The sequence below is a fragment of the Ptychodera flava genome, chromosome 17, assembly GCF_041260155.1.
Source record: "Ptychodera flava strain L36383 chromosome 17, AS_Pfla_20210202, whole genome shotgun sequence".
NCBI lineage: Eukaryota > Metazoa > Hemichordata > Enteropneusta > Ptychoderidae > Ptychodera > Ptychodera flava.
In genome coordinates, this window is record NC_091944.1 from 22,472,952 (window position 1) to 22,493,611 (window position 20,660).

Sequence of the window (20,660 nt, forward strand, 5' to 3'; positions counted from 1 at the left end):
AAAAGAGAATAGTAAATGATGAGCAATCCTTGTCTCTAAACATGAGTATAGTACTACACACATATTGACATTAAAAAATCATTCTGTTATGTTACTGGCTGTTATCAAATTGACACACCCAATGCATGAAACTCTGCACAAAGGTATTCATGTATGCAAAGAATATTACTATAAAAACCCTATTAATTCGACCACTCTATTAATTCTACAACACTGTTTTTTTCTCAAAACGTACCGTACTTTAATTTTACCGTTATCAGTTCGACCACCAGTGGAAATTGGGACTTTCTCAATCTCTAATAATTCGACCAACCAATCGCGACAAGCTGTTTTGAACATTTTGTACACAGAATAATACAACGAACAGCACAGAATATCTAAATCAGGACTTCAGGAAAGTCACCTTTACATGTTTCAATCTGCCAAGACGCTTAAGCATATCACTTATTAACTGTCAAAAAATGTTGAAATCCCAAATAATTTGACCACTAAAATTATTTAGGCTCTGTTAAGTTCTAATAAATCAACAATCTAAAATTGTAATTATTTTTTTCTGGTCGAATTGATAGGACTTTTACGGTACAACCATTTTAACTATAAGAATGCAAAGCAACAGATAAGAACAGCTGTTACATTTCAAGTGTGAGCTTTATGATAAAGTAAACAAGCACTAACAAACTCAGCTAAAACAAGATCAGTTTTGACATAATATATTTTGTAAAATTATTGTTTTCATCTTATGAAACGAGAGACACAAACTGAATGACAGTATACTATACTCACTAATAACAAGAACAGCAACTGTCACTCCAAGTGATATCCCTACGATAGCCCCTGTACTTAATCCTCCTACAGGGGTTGCTGTGTAGTTTTCAGTTGTTGCTATGGTTTCTGTTACAGTGGATGTTGCCTCAGTCAAGTCCAGTGTGGTCTTTGTTGGCTCTGTCTCAGCAGGTGTTGTCTGTTCTTTAGAAGTTGTCACTGCCGGTTCTTGTGTCGTGACTGCAGGAGTTGTTGCACGGCCTGGAGTTGTGACTGTGGTGGTTCCCTCAGTTGTAACCCGTGAAGTAGGCATGCTACTCGTAGTTGTGACCAGAGTGGTTTCCTCTGTTGTGACCTGTGGGCTTGTCACATCACCTGGAGTTGTGACTGCAGTTGTTCCATCTGCAGTTGTCTCAGGAGTTTTCTCACTGCTGTGAGTTGTCACTCTTGAAGTAATGTCTGTGGCTTCAACAGATGTTGCCTCTCTGTGTGTCCCTGTCGCTGATGTTGCCTCCTCTGTTGTTGTATCTTCAAAAGGCAGAGTTGAATTCATCAGGGTTGTCATGCTCTCTGTTGTTGCCATTGTGCTATTTTCATCTGTTGTCGTCGGAACAGTTGTTGAAGTTTCAAACGTACCATTCGTTGTCTCCTCTGTGGCTGTTGCTACGGAAGTTGTATCTTCTACGACTGTGGTTGAATCTGTGAAATTTGTATTGATCATTTCTTGTGTAGTACTGTCTGCCTCTGTACTCGGTGTTTCTGTCACAGAAGCGTTTGTTGTGGGGCTCTCTTCAGAGGTAGTCACAGCTGTCACATTTGTGGTACTTGGTTCCTCTGTGGTACTGTTATAATCCGTCACAGGGTATGTTGTTTCTTCTATTGTGGTTGTCAAATTTGTTTCTTCATGAGTTGTTGGTGTATATGTAACTGTGACATTTGGTGTCACGTCCACATCAGTAGTTGCTACACCACCTGTTGTTTTTTCTATCGTAGATGTCATTTCAGTCGTTATAGAACTGTTTGTTGATGGTCTCTCCTCTCCAGTTGTCATTATCTCAGTGACATTAGCACTTGTTGTTTGTCCTTCATTGGTTGTTGTATCCACAAAGGTAGTATTCATTATAGGTGGCGACGTTGTAGTTTCATCAGTTCCTATTCCAACAGTCGTCTCTGCAGCCAGTGTTGTAACCTCTGTGCCTCTGACGGTGGTGGACAGCATAGCCCTGGTGGTAACAACTGGAGTTGGGAAGGTTTCTGAAGCTGTGGCCGTCTCCCTTCCTGTAGTAGTAGCTGCCGCGCTTGTCTGCTCAATTGTTGTCGTCAAGTCTGTACCATTGCCGGCAGTTGTTTCAGACACTGTGGTCGTCTCCTCCGCTGAACTGCTAGCTGCCATGGTTGTCTGTGACGGCGTTGTTGTCATATCCGTGCCATCAGCAACAGTGGTCTCTAATGCTATTGTTGTCTTTTCTGTTCCTGGTCTTGTAGTGGTTATTCTTGCAGATGTCCCTGCAGTAGTTTCCTCTTCTGTGCTCACATACACAGATGTTGTTGCCTGAAGTGTTGTTGCACTGCTTGTTGGCTGCAGGGACGTGACACTGGTTGCTTCTTGGGTTGTTAATGAGCTAGTTGTTGTTTCAAATTCTGTCTGTTCCGGAGTTGCCTGGCTTGGCGTAGTTGCAGCAGTTGTGACATTTGGTGTGGTTGCACCAGATGGAGATGTGACTGTTGTGTCCACTGCAGTTGTAACACTTGGTGTTGTTCCAACAGGTGGAGATGTGACTGTTGTTGTGTCCACTGCAGTTGTAACATCTGGTGTTGTTTCAACAGGTGGAGATGTGACTGTTGTTGTGTCCACTGCAGTTGTAACATTTGGTGTTGTTTCACCTGGTGGAGATGTGACTGTTGTTATCGCTGCAGTAGTTGTAACATCTGTTGTGGTTCCACCAGGTGGAGGTGCGACCGTTGTAATCTCTAGAGTTGTCACTGTATCTACAGTTGTTTCTATTGTCGTATCTTTGACTGTTGTCTCAACATCCGATGTGGGCAACGCAGTCGTTGTACCTAGTTCTGTTTCATACTGTCCTGAAGTAGCTACAGTTGTATTAAGAGTTTCTGTGACACTAGAAGGAGGGGAGGTTGCTGTGGGTGGCAAACTTGATGCTCTTTCCGTAGTATTTGGTGTAGCTGAGGTTTGTGCTGGATGCTCGGTGCTCAAATCATCAGTTTCAAGTAAATCCGTTTGACTCTCAGTTGTTGTAGCTAGTGTAGAGATAGTTGGGCTGGTGCCAGTATCACTGAACGTCTTTGGTATGACCAGAATAATCAGTGTCAAAACTGTGAACAACAATTATATTTAATATTACTGCTGTGCTTATAAGTACCGGTAAGTACAAATATTTGCATATTCATAAATGTGACATTTGTAATTTGAAAGTTGAAAAGATCAGGTTTCCCTAGACAAAAAATATATGATGAAAAAGCCTGAATCTTCAGACGCTGAATCTTCAGACGCTGAAATCTGATAGACACCTTCAGATCTATTTTAACTCACTACACTGGAAATACTTGTAATTGAAGAATTAAAGTCTTGCTAATTAGCCTATGCATAATGATACATAGTAGTAAAGTAAAATTTTTTGTTGAATAGCAACTCTTTATGAATATGAAATTTTGTTTTTTGTTAGACATGTTGGATACACATGTATTGCATGTCATAATGGGTGAAAACTAACTCTCACTGGTGACAAACACTATCAAAATCAATGCTCATAAAGACTGGGAGGCAATCTTTTACACTGGCCATAGCTGAAAAATAAAAAATATCAGACATTTTTAAATATTGGTCACTCTTTGTAATTGTGTATGTGCAGAAATGTTTCACATGTCTTGTTTGAGAATGTAATTATGGCAACAACAGGACAAGCTCATTGGATGAATTGCTTCATGAAAACCTTACCTTGAAGGAAAACACCGGTGGTCATCATGATGGTGAAACAGTTTTCACATGTGAATCATCAACACCAGCTATTACCATTGCATATATATATGTGGTTTTCACTGAAAAGAAAGAAAAAAAATCACACTGGGTTACTAAATTGCTGCCTCAACACATTCCAGCATTCTGTGTGCACACTACAAATGTGCTGTCAATATCTACACATTGTTCTGTCTATCTGACACTATCATTTTTGACGTGGATCATCATAGTATTGATGACAAGATCATAAATGCAGTGTTTTTTTTGAGGCTGGAGCCATTATGACAGCCATTCAATAGCAATATCATACAAATATCAAAATTAATATCTGACTTTACAGTGCATATCACGCAGATATACAGCATGCCATCTCTATTGACAGAATTGAAGTTAGAAACTAAGCCGTTCCAAATCCTTGTCAGTGAATATATCATCAAAAGTATGGTGCTAGGATGTTTCTTTAATATAAGTCTATTGAAAGAAAATTCTTTGTTTGCCATCCTTGGATTTTTGAAAAACCTACCAGCCAGCCAGGGAAAAAAACAAACATAGACAAAAAACACAAGTGTATTAACATGACCTCAATTTTTAGTTTCTTTTAGAAAAATAATATCTTAATGTGTAATAGTGTTAACATTGTGTTTATTTTCTTAATTTTCTCTGAAAATCTACCAGCATAAGGATAGCAAACAAACAATTTTATTGACATTGCCTAACAATGAAAACAAAGCATTGATGGTGACAAGTAAAATACATAACATCTACATGATACGCTCAGAAACACTGCAAAAATTGTTCCTTTGTTTTGCATAAACCTTAACCTGTTCACACCCAGTTCCCTGTACCGGTTACAGGTCCACAGTCACCACTAATAACAATAGGTTTTGGCCAAACCATGGTTGTGAAAGGGTTAATCAACTCCTTTTAATTCAAAAGGGATTACAGTTCACAGTGACCAGACTGAAATTTAGTTGACGCTGTAGGTTTTTAATTTGAAAGAATGATTCAATTAAATGAATATTTACCACATACAACAGCTGGTGGTAGATTTTATGTGCTCAGTAAACTGATCTCATCAGCTACAGGTAGTGGCTAGTCAAAGCATTTATTCATTGCTTTTGATAATTGGTAGCAGTAGATGTCACAGCTAAAAGGCAATTAATTAGGGCTGACAGAATTTTCCATTTATGCATAATCCAAATTATTGGTATATAGATTTTGTCACATTTGCTCAGCTGTGCTCAAACATGCATATCTACTGGCACATGTGTGTAAATCATTACAATTTTACATACATGTATCTTCAATCTGATTAAAATCAGATGTAGAGTTCGGCGACGTCTTTACTTACGCGGTATTCTCTTGCTGTCGCCTCTCAATACTGTGTAAGTTTAGATGTCGCAGTACTCTACGTCTGATTTTAATCAGATTGATGTATCTAAATTGTGACTCTGAGTGCAACTACAAGTGCTGTTTTTGATATTAACAATTTCATACCGTAATACTGTTAACAGATACTATTATACCAGTATGATCTGGCCGGAATTTTTTGGCACTCAAGATACGCAGTATTTCATTGCAGTGCATGAGATGTCTGGCATTCAAGTTGCCTAAGGGGTTAACTTATTAGCTTCACAGCTGGTGTTGCTGTGATATGGACAACAAGCAGCTAAGTCTATACCCCTGCCTGTTATTTGAAAAGTTTCAAATATAAATCCGAATTTAATAATCAACAAACCTGTTAATACACTGCAATATTTTACAAATATCATTCTGAAAATATCATACACGCCTTCATTTCCTCCATCTACCGGTAAGCTCAGCTGCATTGCAGAGTTACTGTGCATACTGGTCTAAATTTATAAAGAAATCTGATTGGTTTTAACTTTAGTAGTACTGTTTCAAAGACCATGTGCATTTGTTCCTCAATGCCTTGTCATGTAGTACACTTAAACCGGCCACCAAAATAGGAATTACAGACTTACAGAAGCCCTGACATATGGGGTTTAAGGTGGAACGCGCCTTGGGAACAGATATTCGAACTCTCAAACTTTGACAATTCTTTTCTGATATACCACTTGTGGGGGTTTATTTTAATGCTCTTGGTGTAAGAAAACCTTTCACCAGCTTAGTTTTTTGAAATTCGAAAATGTTATTCTCGCCATAGAATTAACACAGGATGGCGGCCATTTTGAATTTTTAAATATTAGTAAATCTTGGGTTGTTTCTTTCTCTCATACCAAAATTTGCATGTGATCCCCGATTTTAATTCTTGATGTTGAAAGAGAATGGTTGAAAGATTCCTTAAGGAAAGTTTGAGCAAAAACCTAAGTCTTTCACTTTCGAAGCGCATACTAACAAGATTATTCTGACAGAAACACCACAAGGAGCAGTTAATTTCAAATGCTTGCTACACGTCTTTTGTTCATGTTTGCTGTGTGTCATGTGTAGTGGTACCATACCGGTATTTAATAACATCTGCTGCATGTGCAGGGTCAATGGTAAAGATAATTAAGTGGGATTATACTTTGCACAGCTGTGCTTGCTATCCAAGGTTACTGGAAATACTGTTGACTATTTTTTATCAGAAAAACAAAGCTTAAAAACGTATAAAAAAACAAAGAAACAAATAAGTTAATAAATGACTAAATAGATAAATAAATATATAAAAATGACACTGAAGAGATGGAAATGAAACTTAATAGATTTATAGCCATTTATGGCCTCTTTTCTTGTCCATATACAAATTGTACAGTATTACAAAATATGGTAAAATCACTGATATGACACTGTAGCATTTAGTGATGTTTACACATACTGGTTCACTGACAATATGGTATTTCAAAATATGGTGAAAAAACAATTCAACACAATTCTTTGAAAACTGTCATGCATTGGTCAATGAAATGCAAATTCATGGTACAGTACACTCTAAAGAGTCTAGTTCAATGTAAATTTGCATCTCCTTTTCAGAAAGAAAGATATGTACTGATTGGTTGTTTTTTCTGTACTTGTAAAGTCAGTCTGCCTTGTTTGCCCATCTCTGCCAACAGAGGGTGCCCTTTCACTCAGACCCCCCTAAACAACCCTCTTGTGATCTTTCTATAAAATGCATAAACTGTTGTATGCTTGTAGAGTACTACATGTCACACAATAACTGATGCCTTGCAAACATATTCACCCAATGGCCGCGCTTCAAATTGCCACTGAATTTTGGTAAATTGTCAAAATTTTCTAAAATGGACTGACTTGCTTTGTAATTTTGGACTAATGGCCCATCAAAAAACAAGTGAAAAATGTCAATATGACAAAACTCACATGTCCTAACAATGCTTGGGATTTTAGGACAAACAGAAATGGGAATTATGAAAATGTAAGGGTCATATGTAAATGTCATACGATTTTGAAAATCCTCAAAATGACTTATACAAGAACGATAAAAATGGTACTTTGTTACTACCAAAGATGTCAAAGAATACAATTATGAAAATAATTGCTGATTGCAGCAATAAACACACGTATAAAAAGAAAATTTCATTCGGCAGTAGCAAATGTCATGCATTTGGTGCTGTATTAGTAACAGACCTACAATTGTGCATTTGGTGTTATATCTAGTAAAAGACCAATAATTGCACATTTGGTGCTATATTAGTAACAGACCTACAATTGTGCATTTGGTGTTATATCTAGTAAAAGACCAATAATTGCACATTTGGTGCTATATATTTAGTACCAGACCTACGATCATGATCACCATCATTGTGAGGTCCATCATGATGGTGGTTTTCACTAGAATCATTTGCATGTCAGTAATACAAATAAATGAACAGTGAGAAAGATATACAGTCAGTTCCTGAAAAATGATATCATTCGAAACCGTTGATAACTGCTAACTATCTATTGGAAATCTGATTGATAATCACCAGGTTACCAAATATAAATTTATGGAATTTATTATCAATTTTCAATACAAATGTGCTCACGTGTTGTACATGTCTGCTATCACACAGACTGACAAGTTTTACCTGAAACCAAGCATTATTCGGATGTAATGTAATTTTCACTTCACTATGGCAAATTTCATGAATGCAAAGAATTGTTTTAGTCCTGTGATTTTGCAAAGATAAAATATTCAAAATGGCCTGGATCCAATGTACCACACAATACCGGTATGTTTACAGCTCATGTGTGAACTTGTGATGGTAATCAGAGTACCGGTATAGAGTTCTCCTAAAATAACGGTTAAAAACAGCAATTTTTTGTTTCAGAAAGAAGTCTGTTCAGGCGTGAAGGTCTGTTGTATTGGTAGGTGTTAACAGACAAGCAACCTCCAGAGCTTTTACAGTTGCTCGTTGACTTATATGTACAATGGATAAAATATATTTGGTGTGTCTCGTGTAAGCTAATTGACATGTGCAATCTGCAATGTAGGCCAATGGATTTGCTGCATGCATGAATAATGATCAATTATCTAACAATGCTCATGGATATACTTTGCACAGATGAATATTTAATGTAGAAAATTGAATTGTAGATGACAATCTGGTATTAAATTTTTAGCTCGGAGATGGGGAAACTTGGTTTTTAAACTATGCAAACATACACTACATCAAAGTCATATCTAATTTTAATACCAGAAAATTTATATAGTATACAAATTCTCCTATATACCATGTGGCACCATTTTTAGGACTCTTTCTACTGGAATACTAAAATTTACTCACATTGCCTCTACATTACACCATCTTTGCAATATAAGCTGTTTCAATATCGACAGGTCCATCTCTTACTGACCAATTAATTTATTGATCAGAACAAATTCAAGTGAGAACTGCAATTTGACCATCAGTGTCATCCCTGCATGTTAGAACTATTCGGTTAATTATTTCATGAGAGTGACCTAAATAAGAGATTTTACTGCAATTGGAAGGTGAACCGAGGCAGATCACTCAGCTCATCAAATTGCATTATTTAAAGTAAGCATAAATTATGCATTTGTAATTTGGAGATTTATATATGAGATTTATATCTGTATATTGGAGGCAATATTTTGGAGTGAACCTTTAAAGATATTGTCCCAACGGTCAAATTCAACCGTATGTCTCTTGTATACCTTAACAAGTGGGCACACATCTTGTGGTGTTCAGAATTAATAACATGGTGTACATGTATCTTCAGTGAGATATTATAATTATGAAAATAATGTGAAAGGACGCTACCACAGAGGATTTACATACTGTGGCTACGACATTTGGAATCATAGAATTGCAAGTCCTGTACACATTTACGGTGCATAGTACTGATATGTTTTGAGAAGTTTTCTAATTGGAAAAAGCACGACTACATGTATTACAATTGAAATTTTAATTGGCTATTAGTATTACTAAAATAAAGACTGAAGATGATCTTGAATGTTTTTGTGGTGCTTGTCAATTGATCTGTGAGTTAATGAGGCTCTCCTAATTGATTGAAATCTAACTGAATGCTGGGATACAGTATTCACCTGTATGGCTTTCGATGAGAAATACAATGTCAGGGTCCTCATTTAGACTGTTGTATGACTGTGAAGCCCCCAATGCAGAGATATCCCAGCCTGCCACTCCCAGGGGCCCATTAGCCTATCAATCCCCGTCTTTTTCATGCTAGATTGAATTCTGGATGTCGGAATGCTCAGGAAACCAGATATCTTTGCAAACGGTTATGGTGAATTAACTTGCGAGCCTGTCTGGCAATGATGAATAGATGGTTTTACAAAATGTTGTTCGCTTTTCTTGTGCAGCTTAAACTCGCATGATGCCCTGTTGATCATTTGTCAAAAAAATTACCAATGAGGTTTTTACTGAAAAAACACGCATCAGCTGGAATAAAATTAGAAATTACCGGTATATGATTGTCAGTTTACATGTAGTCATATCCATAAGGCCTCTGTCTTCTTACAGGTAGATTTGGAGTTCAAGCAGAGATCTATACATATAAATATTTCTAATGTGAGTCTGGAATCATCATGAAGAATGTGTACATGTACCTTTACAGTACCCACTATTTCACCCGTTTCTTTCTCAAATGGTTCAACCTTGCTACAGAACAAGTCATCGTTGATGACACAGTCCCCGCTTGTCCATTTTGTTATAATCTTTGGTGTCTAGGTAGCTGTGGTCTAGGTAGCTGTGGAATGACAATGATGCAACGGGTGCATTAGGCCTGTGACTTGCATAATAAAGTAATCTGAGGAACGTTCAATAAATGACTCATCTCTGCCGGTAATGACCACTCAAGGAACTTTTGATTACATCACACATAACGATGCCCTTACTGCCTCCAGTGTAATGATGGCACATACTATACACATGGTTTGGTGGAATTTTCAAAATGGTATGGGATCAGGTATGTTGTTGTAATCAGCCATTTCGGATAATAGAATGAAACAAATTAATGTGCACAAGAATGCAGCCATAGTATTTTATCTTTGTATCACGTTTGAACAAAATCAGTCCATCGAGGGACAGCGACCTATGTTTATGTTTTAAAGACATAATAAAATCACACCGAAATTGAAATCAAATGGCTGTCTATTGACCATATGGATCATAGCACACAATTAGTAGACATGCATATGTATGCCATAGTACTTTATCTTTGTACCAAGTCTCAACAACATTGGTTAAGGAATATTTGCATATGATTAAGCCTCAAAGACATGAAAAAATCCAAAAATGACCATCTGGCAGCGATATTGGAAAAAATGACAATCTGGCAGCCATATTGGAACATGTCACGAAGTAAATTGACATATATGTATGCCATAGTGCTTGATCTTTGTGCCAAGTTTGGACAAAATGGGTGTAATGACCTTTGAATTACGCTTCAAAGACATGCAAAATTCCAACAAAATAGCAGTTCTGCAGCCATATTGGATCCTATAACAAGGTTAATTGATACATGCATATGTATGCCATAGTGCTTTGCCTTTGTGCAAAGTTTGAACAAAATCAGTTCAAGGATCGATGTTTGAGTTATGGTTCAAAGACATGAAAAAATCGCAAAAAAATGGCCGCCTCACGCCTATATTAGATCGTATAGCAATATAATTTGACATGCATATGTAGGCCATAGTGTTATGCCTTTGTGCCAAGTTTGAACAGAATCGGTTCAAGGATGTTTGAGTTATGGTTCAAAGACATGAAAAAATCGCAAACAAAATGGCCACCTCGCGGCCATGTTGGATCGTATCGCTTAATAATTTGACATGCACATGTAGGCCATAGTGTTATGCCTTTGTGCCAAGTTTGAACAGAATCGGTTCAAGGATGTCTGAGTTATGGTCCAAAGACATGAAAAATCGCAACAAAATGGCCGCCTCGCGCCCGTATTGGATCGTATCGCGAAATAATTTGACAAGGATATGAAAGCTATAGTGTTATGCCTTTGTGCCAAGTTTGAACAGAATCTGCTCAAGAATGTCTGAGTTATGGTCTAAAGACATGAAAAATCGCAACAAAATGGCCGCCTCGCGACCATATTGGATCGTATCACAAAATAAATTGACGTGAATCTGTAGGTCATAGTGCTATGCCTTTGTGCCAAGTTTGAACAGAATCTGCTCAAGGATGTCTGAGTTATGGTCCAAAGACATGAAAAATCGCAACAAAATGGCCGCCTCGCGACCATATTGGATCGTATCACAAAATAAATCGACGTGCATCTGTAGGTCATAGTGCTATGCCTTTGTGCCAAGTTTGAACGAAATTGGTTTAGCAGTGTCTGAGAAACTGTTGATGACGGACGGACGGACGGACGGACGGACGGACGGACGCACAGACGGGACCCAATCTATAAGTCCCCGCCGGACTTCGTCCGCGGGGACTAAAAACCATTTGGATTGAAACAACATTTGATGCCGAGGTTAGTAACACATAATGTTGCTGACTTTAAAGCCCAGGACTTGCAGCTCAGAAACATTGCCTCATCAGTGTTCGCTCATTGCATGAGCCGTGGCCAAAATCAAAATGGATGAATGAATGAATGGACGGATGATATGGGCAACTTACTTTGCTGCTCCAAAGTCATTGCCGGTACAGCGCATGGTGGACTTGACTGCTAATTGTTTGTTAGTACTTATTTTTCTAGGGCAAAGACCAACTTGGTTGCTATGGTGATAAGCCATGAATACAAGAAAGCAATATGAAATGAGGTCAGGATGCTGCAATATACACCATCTGGCCACTTCTCACATGACCCAGGATGACCTCACATTTCAAAGTTCACTTGTCCCTCATAGTCTACCTGTGCATGAAAAAAAAAAATTGCACTTCAACCAAACTGGACGACAGCACGACACAATAAACCATTCAAGCACTCTGTTATACAGATCCAGTAAGCCAGAATGTAATTGTTGACATACCCTGGTAACTGTGCAGGAATTCAGAAAAAAGTCAAACTATGTCAGTCCTGAAGAACCTGGAGACCTCTTGTGACATGTACATACCTCGTATTAAGCACCAACACGTATGTCATGTATCACAAAGCAAAAATAGCAAATAATGTTGCTTATCTTGTGAAACTGCCTGTCACAATAATTCAGTTTTTTCTTTGATATAATAAATCTTTTAACATTTATGACAGTTGTATTACATCAAATCTACAAGAATATGTGTATCCCGCTGTTCAATTTATCAACCAACCTAGCAAATCCTACACTCAGTGACCACACTCAACTGAGTTTCATGATCAAATTATCATGAATTAATTACACACAAGATTACTGTGTCTTGGGTGTAGTTCTGTGATCAATATGTGATTGCAAGTTTAGTGCAGTGCAGATATATGTAGGGAAATGATGGAGATTTCTTGTGCGTTTTGAATTTAATTTCACAGCTGATAAAGGTACCTGTGCTTTGTGGAAGGTAAAAATAATCTCTCCTGCACGTTTTTTTAGAACTTTCCATGAAGCAAGGTAAAATCAATCACGATTCACAGTAAGACTTTCACAACCTAATAGAATAATATTTTCCCACCAAGTGGACTTGATAAATTTTGCTGACATACTTCTGTAATAACATGCAACTTCCTCTGCTGTCAGAATGCCCCATCGTTATCGTCATTGCATTTACAAATTAAAGTCAAGGAAAACTTTTGCCACGATCAATAAAATAGACATCAAATCAGGTCCAATAATCGTTATCATAAAAAGAATGCATATTTGAGACTGATAATAATCCAGTGCATTTGGGTAGTATTGTCCTAGTCTTGTTTGCCTGAAAGCAGATAAGTATGCAGTGAGAGTACGCTATCTTACTGATTGTGATATTTGAAGTACAATCCATCTCCATAGTTTTCATCAGCCTACATGTACCAGCATGAGAAGTGACATACTGGGTATGTTGTCAATCTGTAGAGTGAGGTCTCTTTGGTTTTATCAGATTTTTCTATAAAAATTTCAATTTTCTTAATGAATTTTCTGCAACAATGCATAAACCATGAGTTTTGCACACTACTCATCTATGAAGAGGTATATTGTATAAAAACCTTTGCAGCCTGGATTTTTAAAAAATCTCTGTAGATATAGATCCATTTATGTAGCCTATATGCTCTGAACTGGGCCCTTTTGCCCTTTGACCTTAATCAACAAAACTCATATATTGAAGAGGGAAAATTCATAAAAGTTAGAAGATCAACTGGAATTTACATGAAAGTATTGTTCAAAAATTTGCATGAAAAGCTGAAAATCATCATTGGCTATTGTGTGTATATCTACTCTGGAAAAAACTATGTGACAACTGGAAGTGGTTGAACAGCGTTTTGAACAAGCTGGCTAAAAGTTAAAAGCTATCAAGGTCTAGACAAATCATCCGTTTATCTTTCTTGTTGGTGCACTCATACATGTAGGTATGTCATTAACGAATGAGGTTATTTTGTTCCTAGATAGCAAAGTTAATCAGTATATATTAAATTGATAATTATGTACAATTGCAACTGTTTTCTAAGATATTGCATGCAAGTTATCTTTTTGACAAGGTTGTGACATGTAGTTGCAGGCACATGATAATTTTGACCCTAAATGACCCTATTGAGAGAGAGCCTATTGGTTATTGCAACCACCTGTTTGATTCACTATAAGTGACTCAGTTTCACAGGACTTAAAGAATGATGGTATGGTCTGCCTGACTGACTTTGTTCTGTATGCCCGATTTTCTGATGCATTTATCTGTTAATACAATGTATATTAATACTTTTTTCCCGACACTTCCTTTATAATGTATGCACTTTTGAAACAATATTTCAGATGTTCAAATTTTTACAATACTTTTTTGGTCTGCTTGTGTGGATTCATTTTTAAAGCCTGCAGGAATAAATATATAAATAAATAAACATAAATAAATAAACAAAAACAAACAAACAAATAAATAAATAAGGCTTTTACTTTCTTGTTTCTACGAAAATCATAAATAAAATTTTCCCCTTGTGTTAACACAGGGTTAAGCAACCATTTGAATTTTAAATATCAGTTTAATTTACCTTATTTGTTTCTCTGCTCCTAAACTTTGCATGATTCTATTCTTGATTTCAAAAAAGAATGGTTCCAAAGTTTCCTTCTGGAAAATTTGAGCAAAACTATATATAAAGCTTTATGTTTTGAGCTACAGATCATCTTACAATGCAGTCTGATAAAAATGAAACTTAAAAAAAAAATATCAATTTCAGTGGAATTTAAAAATTACGTAAGTTTTATCATTATTCTTGTACTAAATATATACTTAATAAATCTGCACGGAGAAAATATACCAACCATATTTTTTTCCCTGTATAAATGTTAAACTGTTATTGACTCATAGCAAAGTAACTACCGGCAACTGTAATTTTCAATATTATTCTACATGGTTAAATATAACTGCCTGAAACCTTTCATTACATTGTGTAAATAATACAGTGAATCAAAAAATGAGCTGTACACATTTTCAAATTTTGATCATACATTCTCACAAAAGTTTAAAGATTATTAATATCACATAGAAACCATCAGCGTTGTTGTTCTCCTTCTAAAGACATTTATGAGTGAAAATCTATCCACATGTGACTGTCAATGCAATTTTTAAATTCAGTGACTACATTTACAAAGCTGTGATAATAATTAATTGTGTCATGATTTCACCACTATCCTAAAAGGTGGAAGGTGATTTTTCTACTATTATTACGGTAAAAGATACAAAAAAGGCAATTATATTGCACTATAATAAATTTTGGCCAGCAATGTTTACAGGCACCAGATTTTCAATAATATTGCAAGAGTATAAGCACAAATCACAGACATTATTTCTATTTTTTGTAAAGTTTTTCCTCATTCTTATGAAAACAGGTATTTCTACTTTCCTGAAGTTCATTCTTGTCGTGAAAAGCGAAGTCATCAAAAATTAGATATTTTATGCATCCTGCATATCCATATTGGGGAATCCAGAATATTTGCAGAAGTTGTTATAAAAAATACTGAACTGTTGAGAAGGAGCTGTTGAAAGGAACTTGGATACAAATATGCTTATGCTACTTCAAGTCAGATTTTTTTTACAATTATTTGCCTTTCAGGGAGAACTTTTTTGCTAGATTACACAAATTATTGAAGATTGCACGACACTAACTTTCTAGTACAGGTCAGTGAAGGTCGATGTAATATGAATATGCAAATGTTCTGCAATTTACATAAAATGACCCCTCAGCAACATGGCGAATATTTCAACTGTCAAATATAACTGGAAATACTGTGCAACTTTAAAAGTCCTGTGACAACTTTTCTATTCAGGATATGATTTTTCTTCAAAACATTTCCACCAATGTATCCAATGTACCAAAACAAAGAAACGATTCCAAGTCTGAGTGAAATTTGTTGAGTTATACTCTCGCTGAATATCAAAGAAATTGGATCAGTAGTTCTTGAGTGTTTGATGTTAGACTATTTTCATATTTTTCAAAGCTTATGTGCATATTTGTTGGACCAGCATCAATTTGAACAAAATTCCCATATTTAATCCACCATGTCTTGTCATACCAAATACTAGTTAGTTGATTTAGGCTGCAGTATTTAAGATTGAGCAGTGGACGGACAAAAATACATACTGGTATACACAGACAGAAACAAATTAATCCAAAAGAATGCTTTACAGTATATACCTGAACAGGAGCTAAACATGAGATTATCAATTGGATATTGGTGTGTCTTAATATAATTTGCAACGTAATCAAGTTAACACATTGCATAGAAGACTGTTTTCAGTGAGTCATATCTACATATTGTCCATTCTGAAATTATGTGACAAATCACTCAGCATACAAGTATTTCTGTCACTATAAACTGTCCACCCCTTTTGTCCTCATTCAAGGTTCCACTTTGCCACAGAAAACAATAGGGATGAACCACTATTTGGTGGCCAAAGGCTTCAGCCGGATGCCAACTGAAAAGCATTATCATGAACAAATTCTTCGAGGACAAAGACAAATGGAAGGTTACCGAGAAACCAAACTTTTTATCAGTGATAAATCATTATCAATGATAAATTATTGAACACGTTTTCTTTCAAAACTACCGATATTGTCAGGAAACAATTGATAATTAATCATATTGAATATTCTGCCATGCCATTCTGTAAGTTCATATTGTTTGTACTTTGACATTAAAATGATCCTAATATTGAAATTCCATTATGAGAATATTTTTCTTGAAAACACTGAGGATGGGAGCAGCAGAACTGGATAGTAATGTTACTGTGTGGCCTTGTAATAATGGGGCTATTTCACTCCGTGTCATGGAAGTAATTTTTTGATGATCAAAGCATCAAGAAGCAATTCCGATAACAGAGATTCAGATGAGTGCTGTCGTCTGCATCTGTGAAATTGTCCATTAAAATCAGCCTGACTTTGTCACATCAAGGAATGAGGCTGACGACAAAGAAAGAGACACAAGTACACTCATAATGGGGTATCATTTCCCACGACAGCAACTCTACATACTGGTATACTGATAAAAAAAAATTGATCGGGCAGTACACTTCAAAGTATTGACCAGCAACTTTCATCTGGATTGCCAAATTTACAATCAAACCAACAAATAAAACAGACTCCATGAAAACAGAACATTTCTAGAAAAAAAATTGTCTGCAAAAACGATACTTGCAATCTGTAAATTGTTTTACCCTTGCCAGGTTTATACTCACCAAATCCTTGCCTTTTGGTATTTATCTGTAAACACCCCCTTATGCAAGCAACCTTTCTTTATTCCGTTGACTGTTAACACTAGCAGATACAACCCTCCTCTAGTAAATACTATGATGACAGGCTGTCACACTTGTCTCCGTATAGAAGTGATTTCATTTTGTTTGACAGATACACGTACTACACTCAGAACCTCAAAAGATCTGACTTCAGATCTGCCAACATGGTAGTGAACAGCTTCCAAAAATATTTTTTTCTCTAGTAGCAAAGGTGAATTCCAATCGCATAGGGATATCCAAATGAGCAGGTGAAGCTCATTAAAAATAATTACCGTATACGTTCAAAAATATGGGATTTCAAAAATGAATCATTACATGGTGATATTTTCATCGTGCCATCTGTCCTCAAAAAAAATATAAACCAATTGCCAGAAAATCTAATGTTTTCCTCATAAAATAGTTAATAGTTAAAACAGTAGTTGACACAATATTAAGTTACTATAAAATGTATTTGGGACAGACAATATGCAATGAGAAACCTGATAGAGATTGATGTAATAATTATCATGCTGTGTATTGGTCTATAAAGGTCAATGAAAATGACAGAAACATTCATACTATTGGTCACCGAGAGGTCATTGTTACATGGTCAAGTTCACGTGACTTGGCTGATAATCCTACCACTTGAGCGTTGTAGAGCACAGCTAAGTCAATTCTTGACAATGATAACGTCTGCACAAAATGGGAATCTGTGATAACCCAAATTGATAAAAGCACATTCCATGGTGCATCCAAAACTGATAACTAGAATGAATTTTGCAGTGATGTTAAATTTTATACATATCTATATAAATATACTTAACTCAAATTAGACCACAATCCCTGAAATACAATACATTCAATATTCACAGGGTTCAGAGTTAATACACTATACTAATGTGGACTGGACTCACCATGGTTGTATACAACTTCAAGCTCTCATCACATCCTACTGAAAGCTACTAGTACTGGTATATAGGGTGGTTATAACATCTACCTGTGTTACTGATATTTGTTCAAGTCACAGTAACACTGTACTTATCATTGGGAAAGTAAACACTGGCACTATCAGATTAGGGAGTGGGGTTCTCTACGTCAATTTGGATAGTTGCAAATTTTAATACATGTATATCAGTGACGTACATCATTGCGCACCCACTTTGTGTAGAAAATGTGGATGCAAGTCGTGTATGCGTCACTTAATGCCTTGTAGTGCTGCAATTATGTAAATTGAAATGGCTTATGACAGATGCACACATCAGAAACTTATTCTGGCAGAAAAAGCGAGTACCGTTACAGAAAGCTGAGTTTGTGAAACCATGCAAGGCCCTAAAGTTGCAGTAAATATTGAAATGTAGAATGTCAGGGTGCTTGCAGTGAGATTTTGATTTCAGAGTTTTTTCACAAATTTTATGGTGGTCTATTGATAATTATTTCTTCATATTAAAGCGCTAATTTCGGAAAGAAGATTGGAGAATAACATTAAAATAATTTAGCTTGGAAAACAATGTCACAATAAAACCACTACAGTATGTTATAATAACACGAAAGCAGAGGTAATCATGGGTCTTGGTACCCATATATATGCATTTACTTACAACTGTACATTGTTAAATGTCAGAATATCTTTTTTGGGGGAAAGGAACGATGGAAAATTAAAACTGGCACATAACAAACAAAACATACATGTATACCTCTATAGGGGAAGGGATTTAGCTACATTTCAATTATCGTGTGCAAATTTGCATTAACCACATGACTAGGTTCTGTCATGGAAACCGCATACATGAGTGATACTCAATCATAATTCACATTCTATTTGGAAATGTTTCTTGTTCAAAATTCTGTTACTGTTATAAACGTCCAACCACCTACATGTATTGCAATATTATCAAGTTTGAGGCAAGTTTTAAATTTGAATTTTGCTCTCCGCGTCTTGCTCTTCCAAACTTCCGATTAAGAGAGGAGGAGAGAGGGGTTTGCGGTCAAATGCGATGTTTGCCTTGCAAAGCATGTTTTTTGAATTATCCACAGCAAACTCTAAACTCAAATGCTAAAGTTATGAAACTATACAGTATCATGTGCAGTGTGTGTGTGTTCTAAGGATGTGGTAACTCCATACATGGCCTGCACAGCCTTTGAATATCACGGTGTATGGTCAATCACCATGATATGACAGTGGATGTGTTATTGGAATGAATTTCACTAAATACAAAGGCCACTGGTCAGTTGTTTAACGTTGGGAAATAAATGTATTAAAAACATAGTGAAAATGCATGTAGTATATAAAAACAGAGAAAGCTGGCAGAGATATACTAAAATGTGATGGGTGTCAATGCTCTTTTGCGTTGCGGTAATGTCTGCTAAAAAGGAATGTTATACTAAGATGTGGATGCTGTCCTTTCAATTATGCTAATGGACCATTGTATAAAAAGAAAAAGAATTGTAAACTATGCGATGAATAATTGATGATATTACACTGAGTAGATATGTTTGAAGTCATTACTTGGACAAAAGAAACGATGAGAGTAATTAGTGCCATGGCAACAACATACACGAGATGCAACGATGATGAATATTGGATTCTGAAACATTTCGCATAATGGTCTCTGAGTAGATAATCATTCTGTCGAAAAGAATACAATTTCCAGATTGCTGTGTGTTTGCTTTGAAGAACATTTATATCCACCACCCAATAGATGAGGAATGGGGTTGTCTGATCAAAGATGCAATACAGATCAGTCATAATTAGACAGATGAGATTCTACAGCCGAAAGCAGGCCCTGTTTTGGACTATTGTGGATCAAAATGCAAAGCTTTAGCTGAGCCTGGTAAACAATATCAAATTTTAAAGAGAGTATTTTACCTTAGTATTTTATTCATTCTTCAAGTTATGCACTGATACTGTGCACGTATGAAACTGACTTATAAGTTTAGGATTTAATATATCCTTGATATCAAAACACAGGTCACATCATCATTTGCAAGTTAAGGTACACGTATACTAAGAAGACAATAGTATCAAGTTGCTTCTCAGTAAAATAATAATAAAACTATGCTGTAAAAATGATAAGATTCATATCACAAAGTTATCGTTAACAAAATGAGAAAAAAATTTTGAAACTTTGACAAATTTCAGTAAGGTCACCCTGAAAGACCTACAAATCATACATCACGTGATGGAATGCAGTGTCTTTTGATTACAATATGGAACTCTCAAATATGAGCTCATTACAATTTCATCAAAATTGCACGATGAAACTATTGAGCGGTCTTTCAAACTCCAGAAAAGCTTGTATGATTGTGATTGTTAAAGTCTAAAACCATATTCTTATTTCATCACTTTGAACAAAATGATGAGATCATCCCTTACAGGTGCTGGGAAGAATGCCAGTGTTCAACCTTTGAACCCTGACCCTAACCCTACTATGGTGACCTTTGACATATTGGGATTTATCCCAATCAGATTACAGTATTTACAATGTGCCAGATAAGAGATGATGACCTGGAATGTACAACCACCTGATCATTTACAGAATACTGTCTGCATGACTGAAACGAAAGAGGATATTTCATGCGACAAAGCACTGAGCCTTGGTCAAGGTGACTGTAATTTTGAAAATTGTAATCCTTTAATCCTTTTGAGCATTTATGCTGAACCTGATAATTGATGCATATCACCGCCT

The 20,660-nt window shown here is 36.1% G+C and overlaps 1 protein-coding gene across 5 annotated transcripts in view; it reads right to left on the reverse strand.

Moving 5' to 3' along the window:
- LOC139115800 (mucin-22-like) overlaps window positions 1–20,660 on the reverse strand; it is a 34,225-nt gene that overhangs the window by 6,294 nt on the left and 7,271 nt on the right. For 3 of the 5 annotated variants that reach the window (XM_070678164.1, XM_070678165.1, XM_070678166.1), the window contains exons 2-3: window positions 3,719–3,819; window positions 784–3,096 (exon numbers count right to left, since the gene is read on the reverse strand). In XM_070678164.1, the coding sequence (XP_070534265.1) occupies window positions 784–3,096; window positions 3,719–3,746 (2,341 nt within the window). In that variant the 5' untranslated portion in view covers window positions 3,747–3,819. Of the gene's footprint in view, window positions 1–783; window positions 3,097–3,718; window positions 3,820–17,888; window positions 17,984–20,660 lie in introns of those variants that run through there. The other 2 variants (XM_070678168.1, XM_070678167.1) reach the window with 2 other exon arrangements.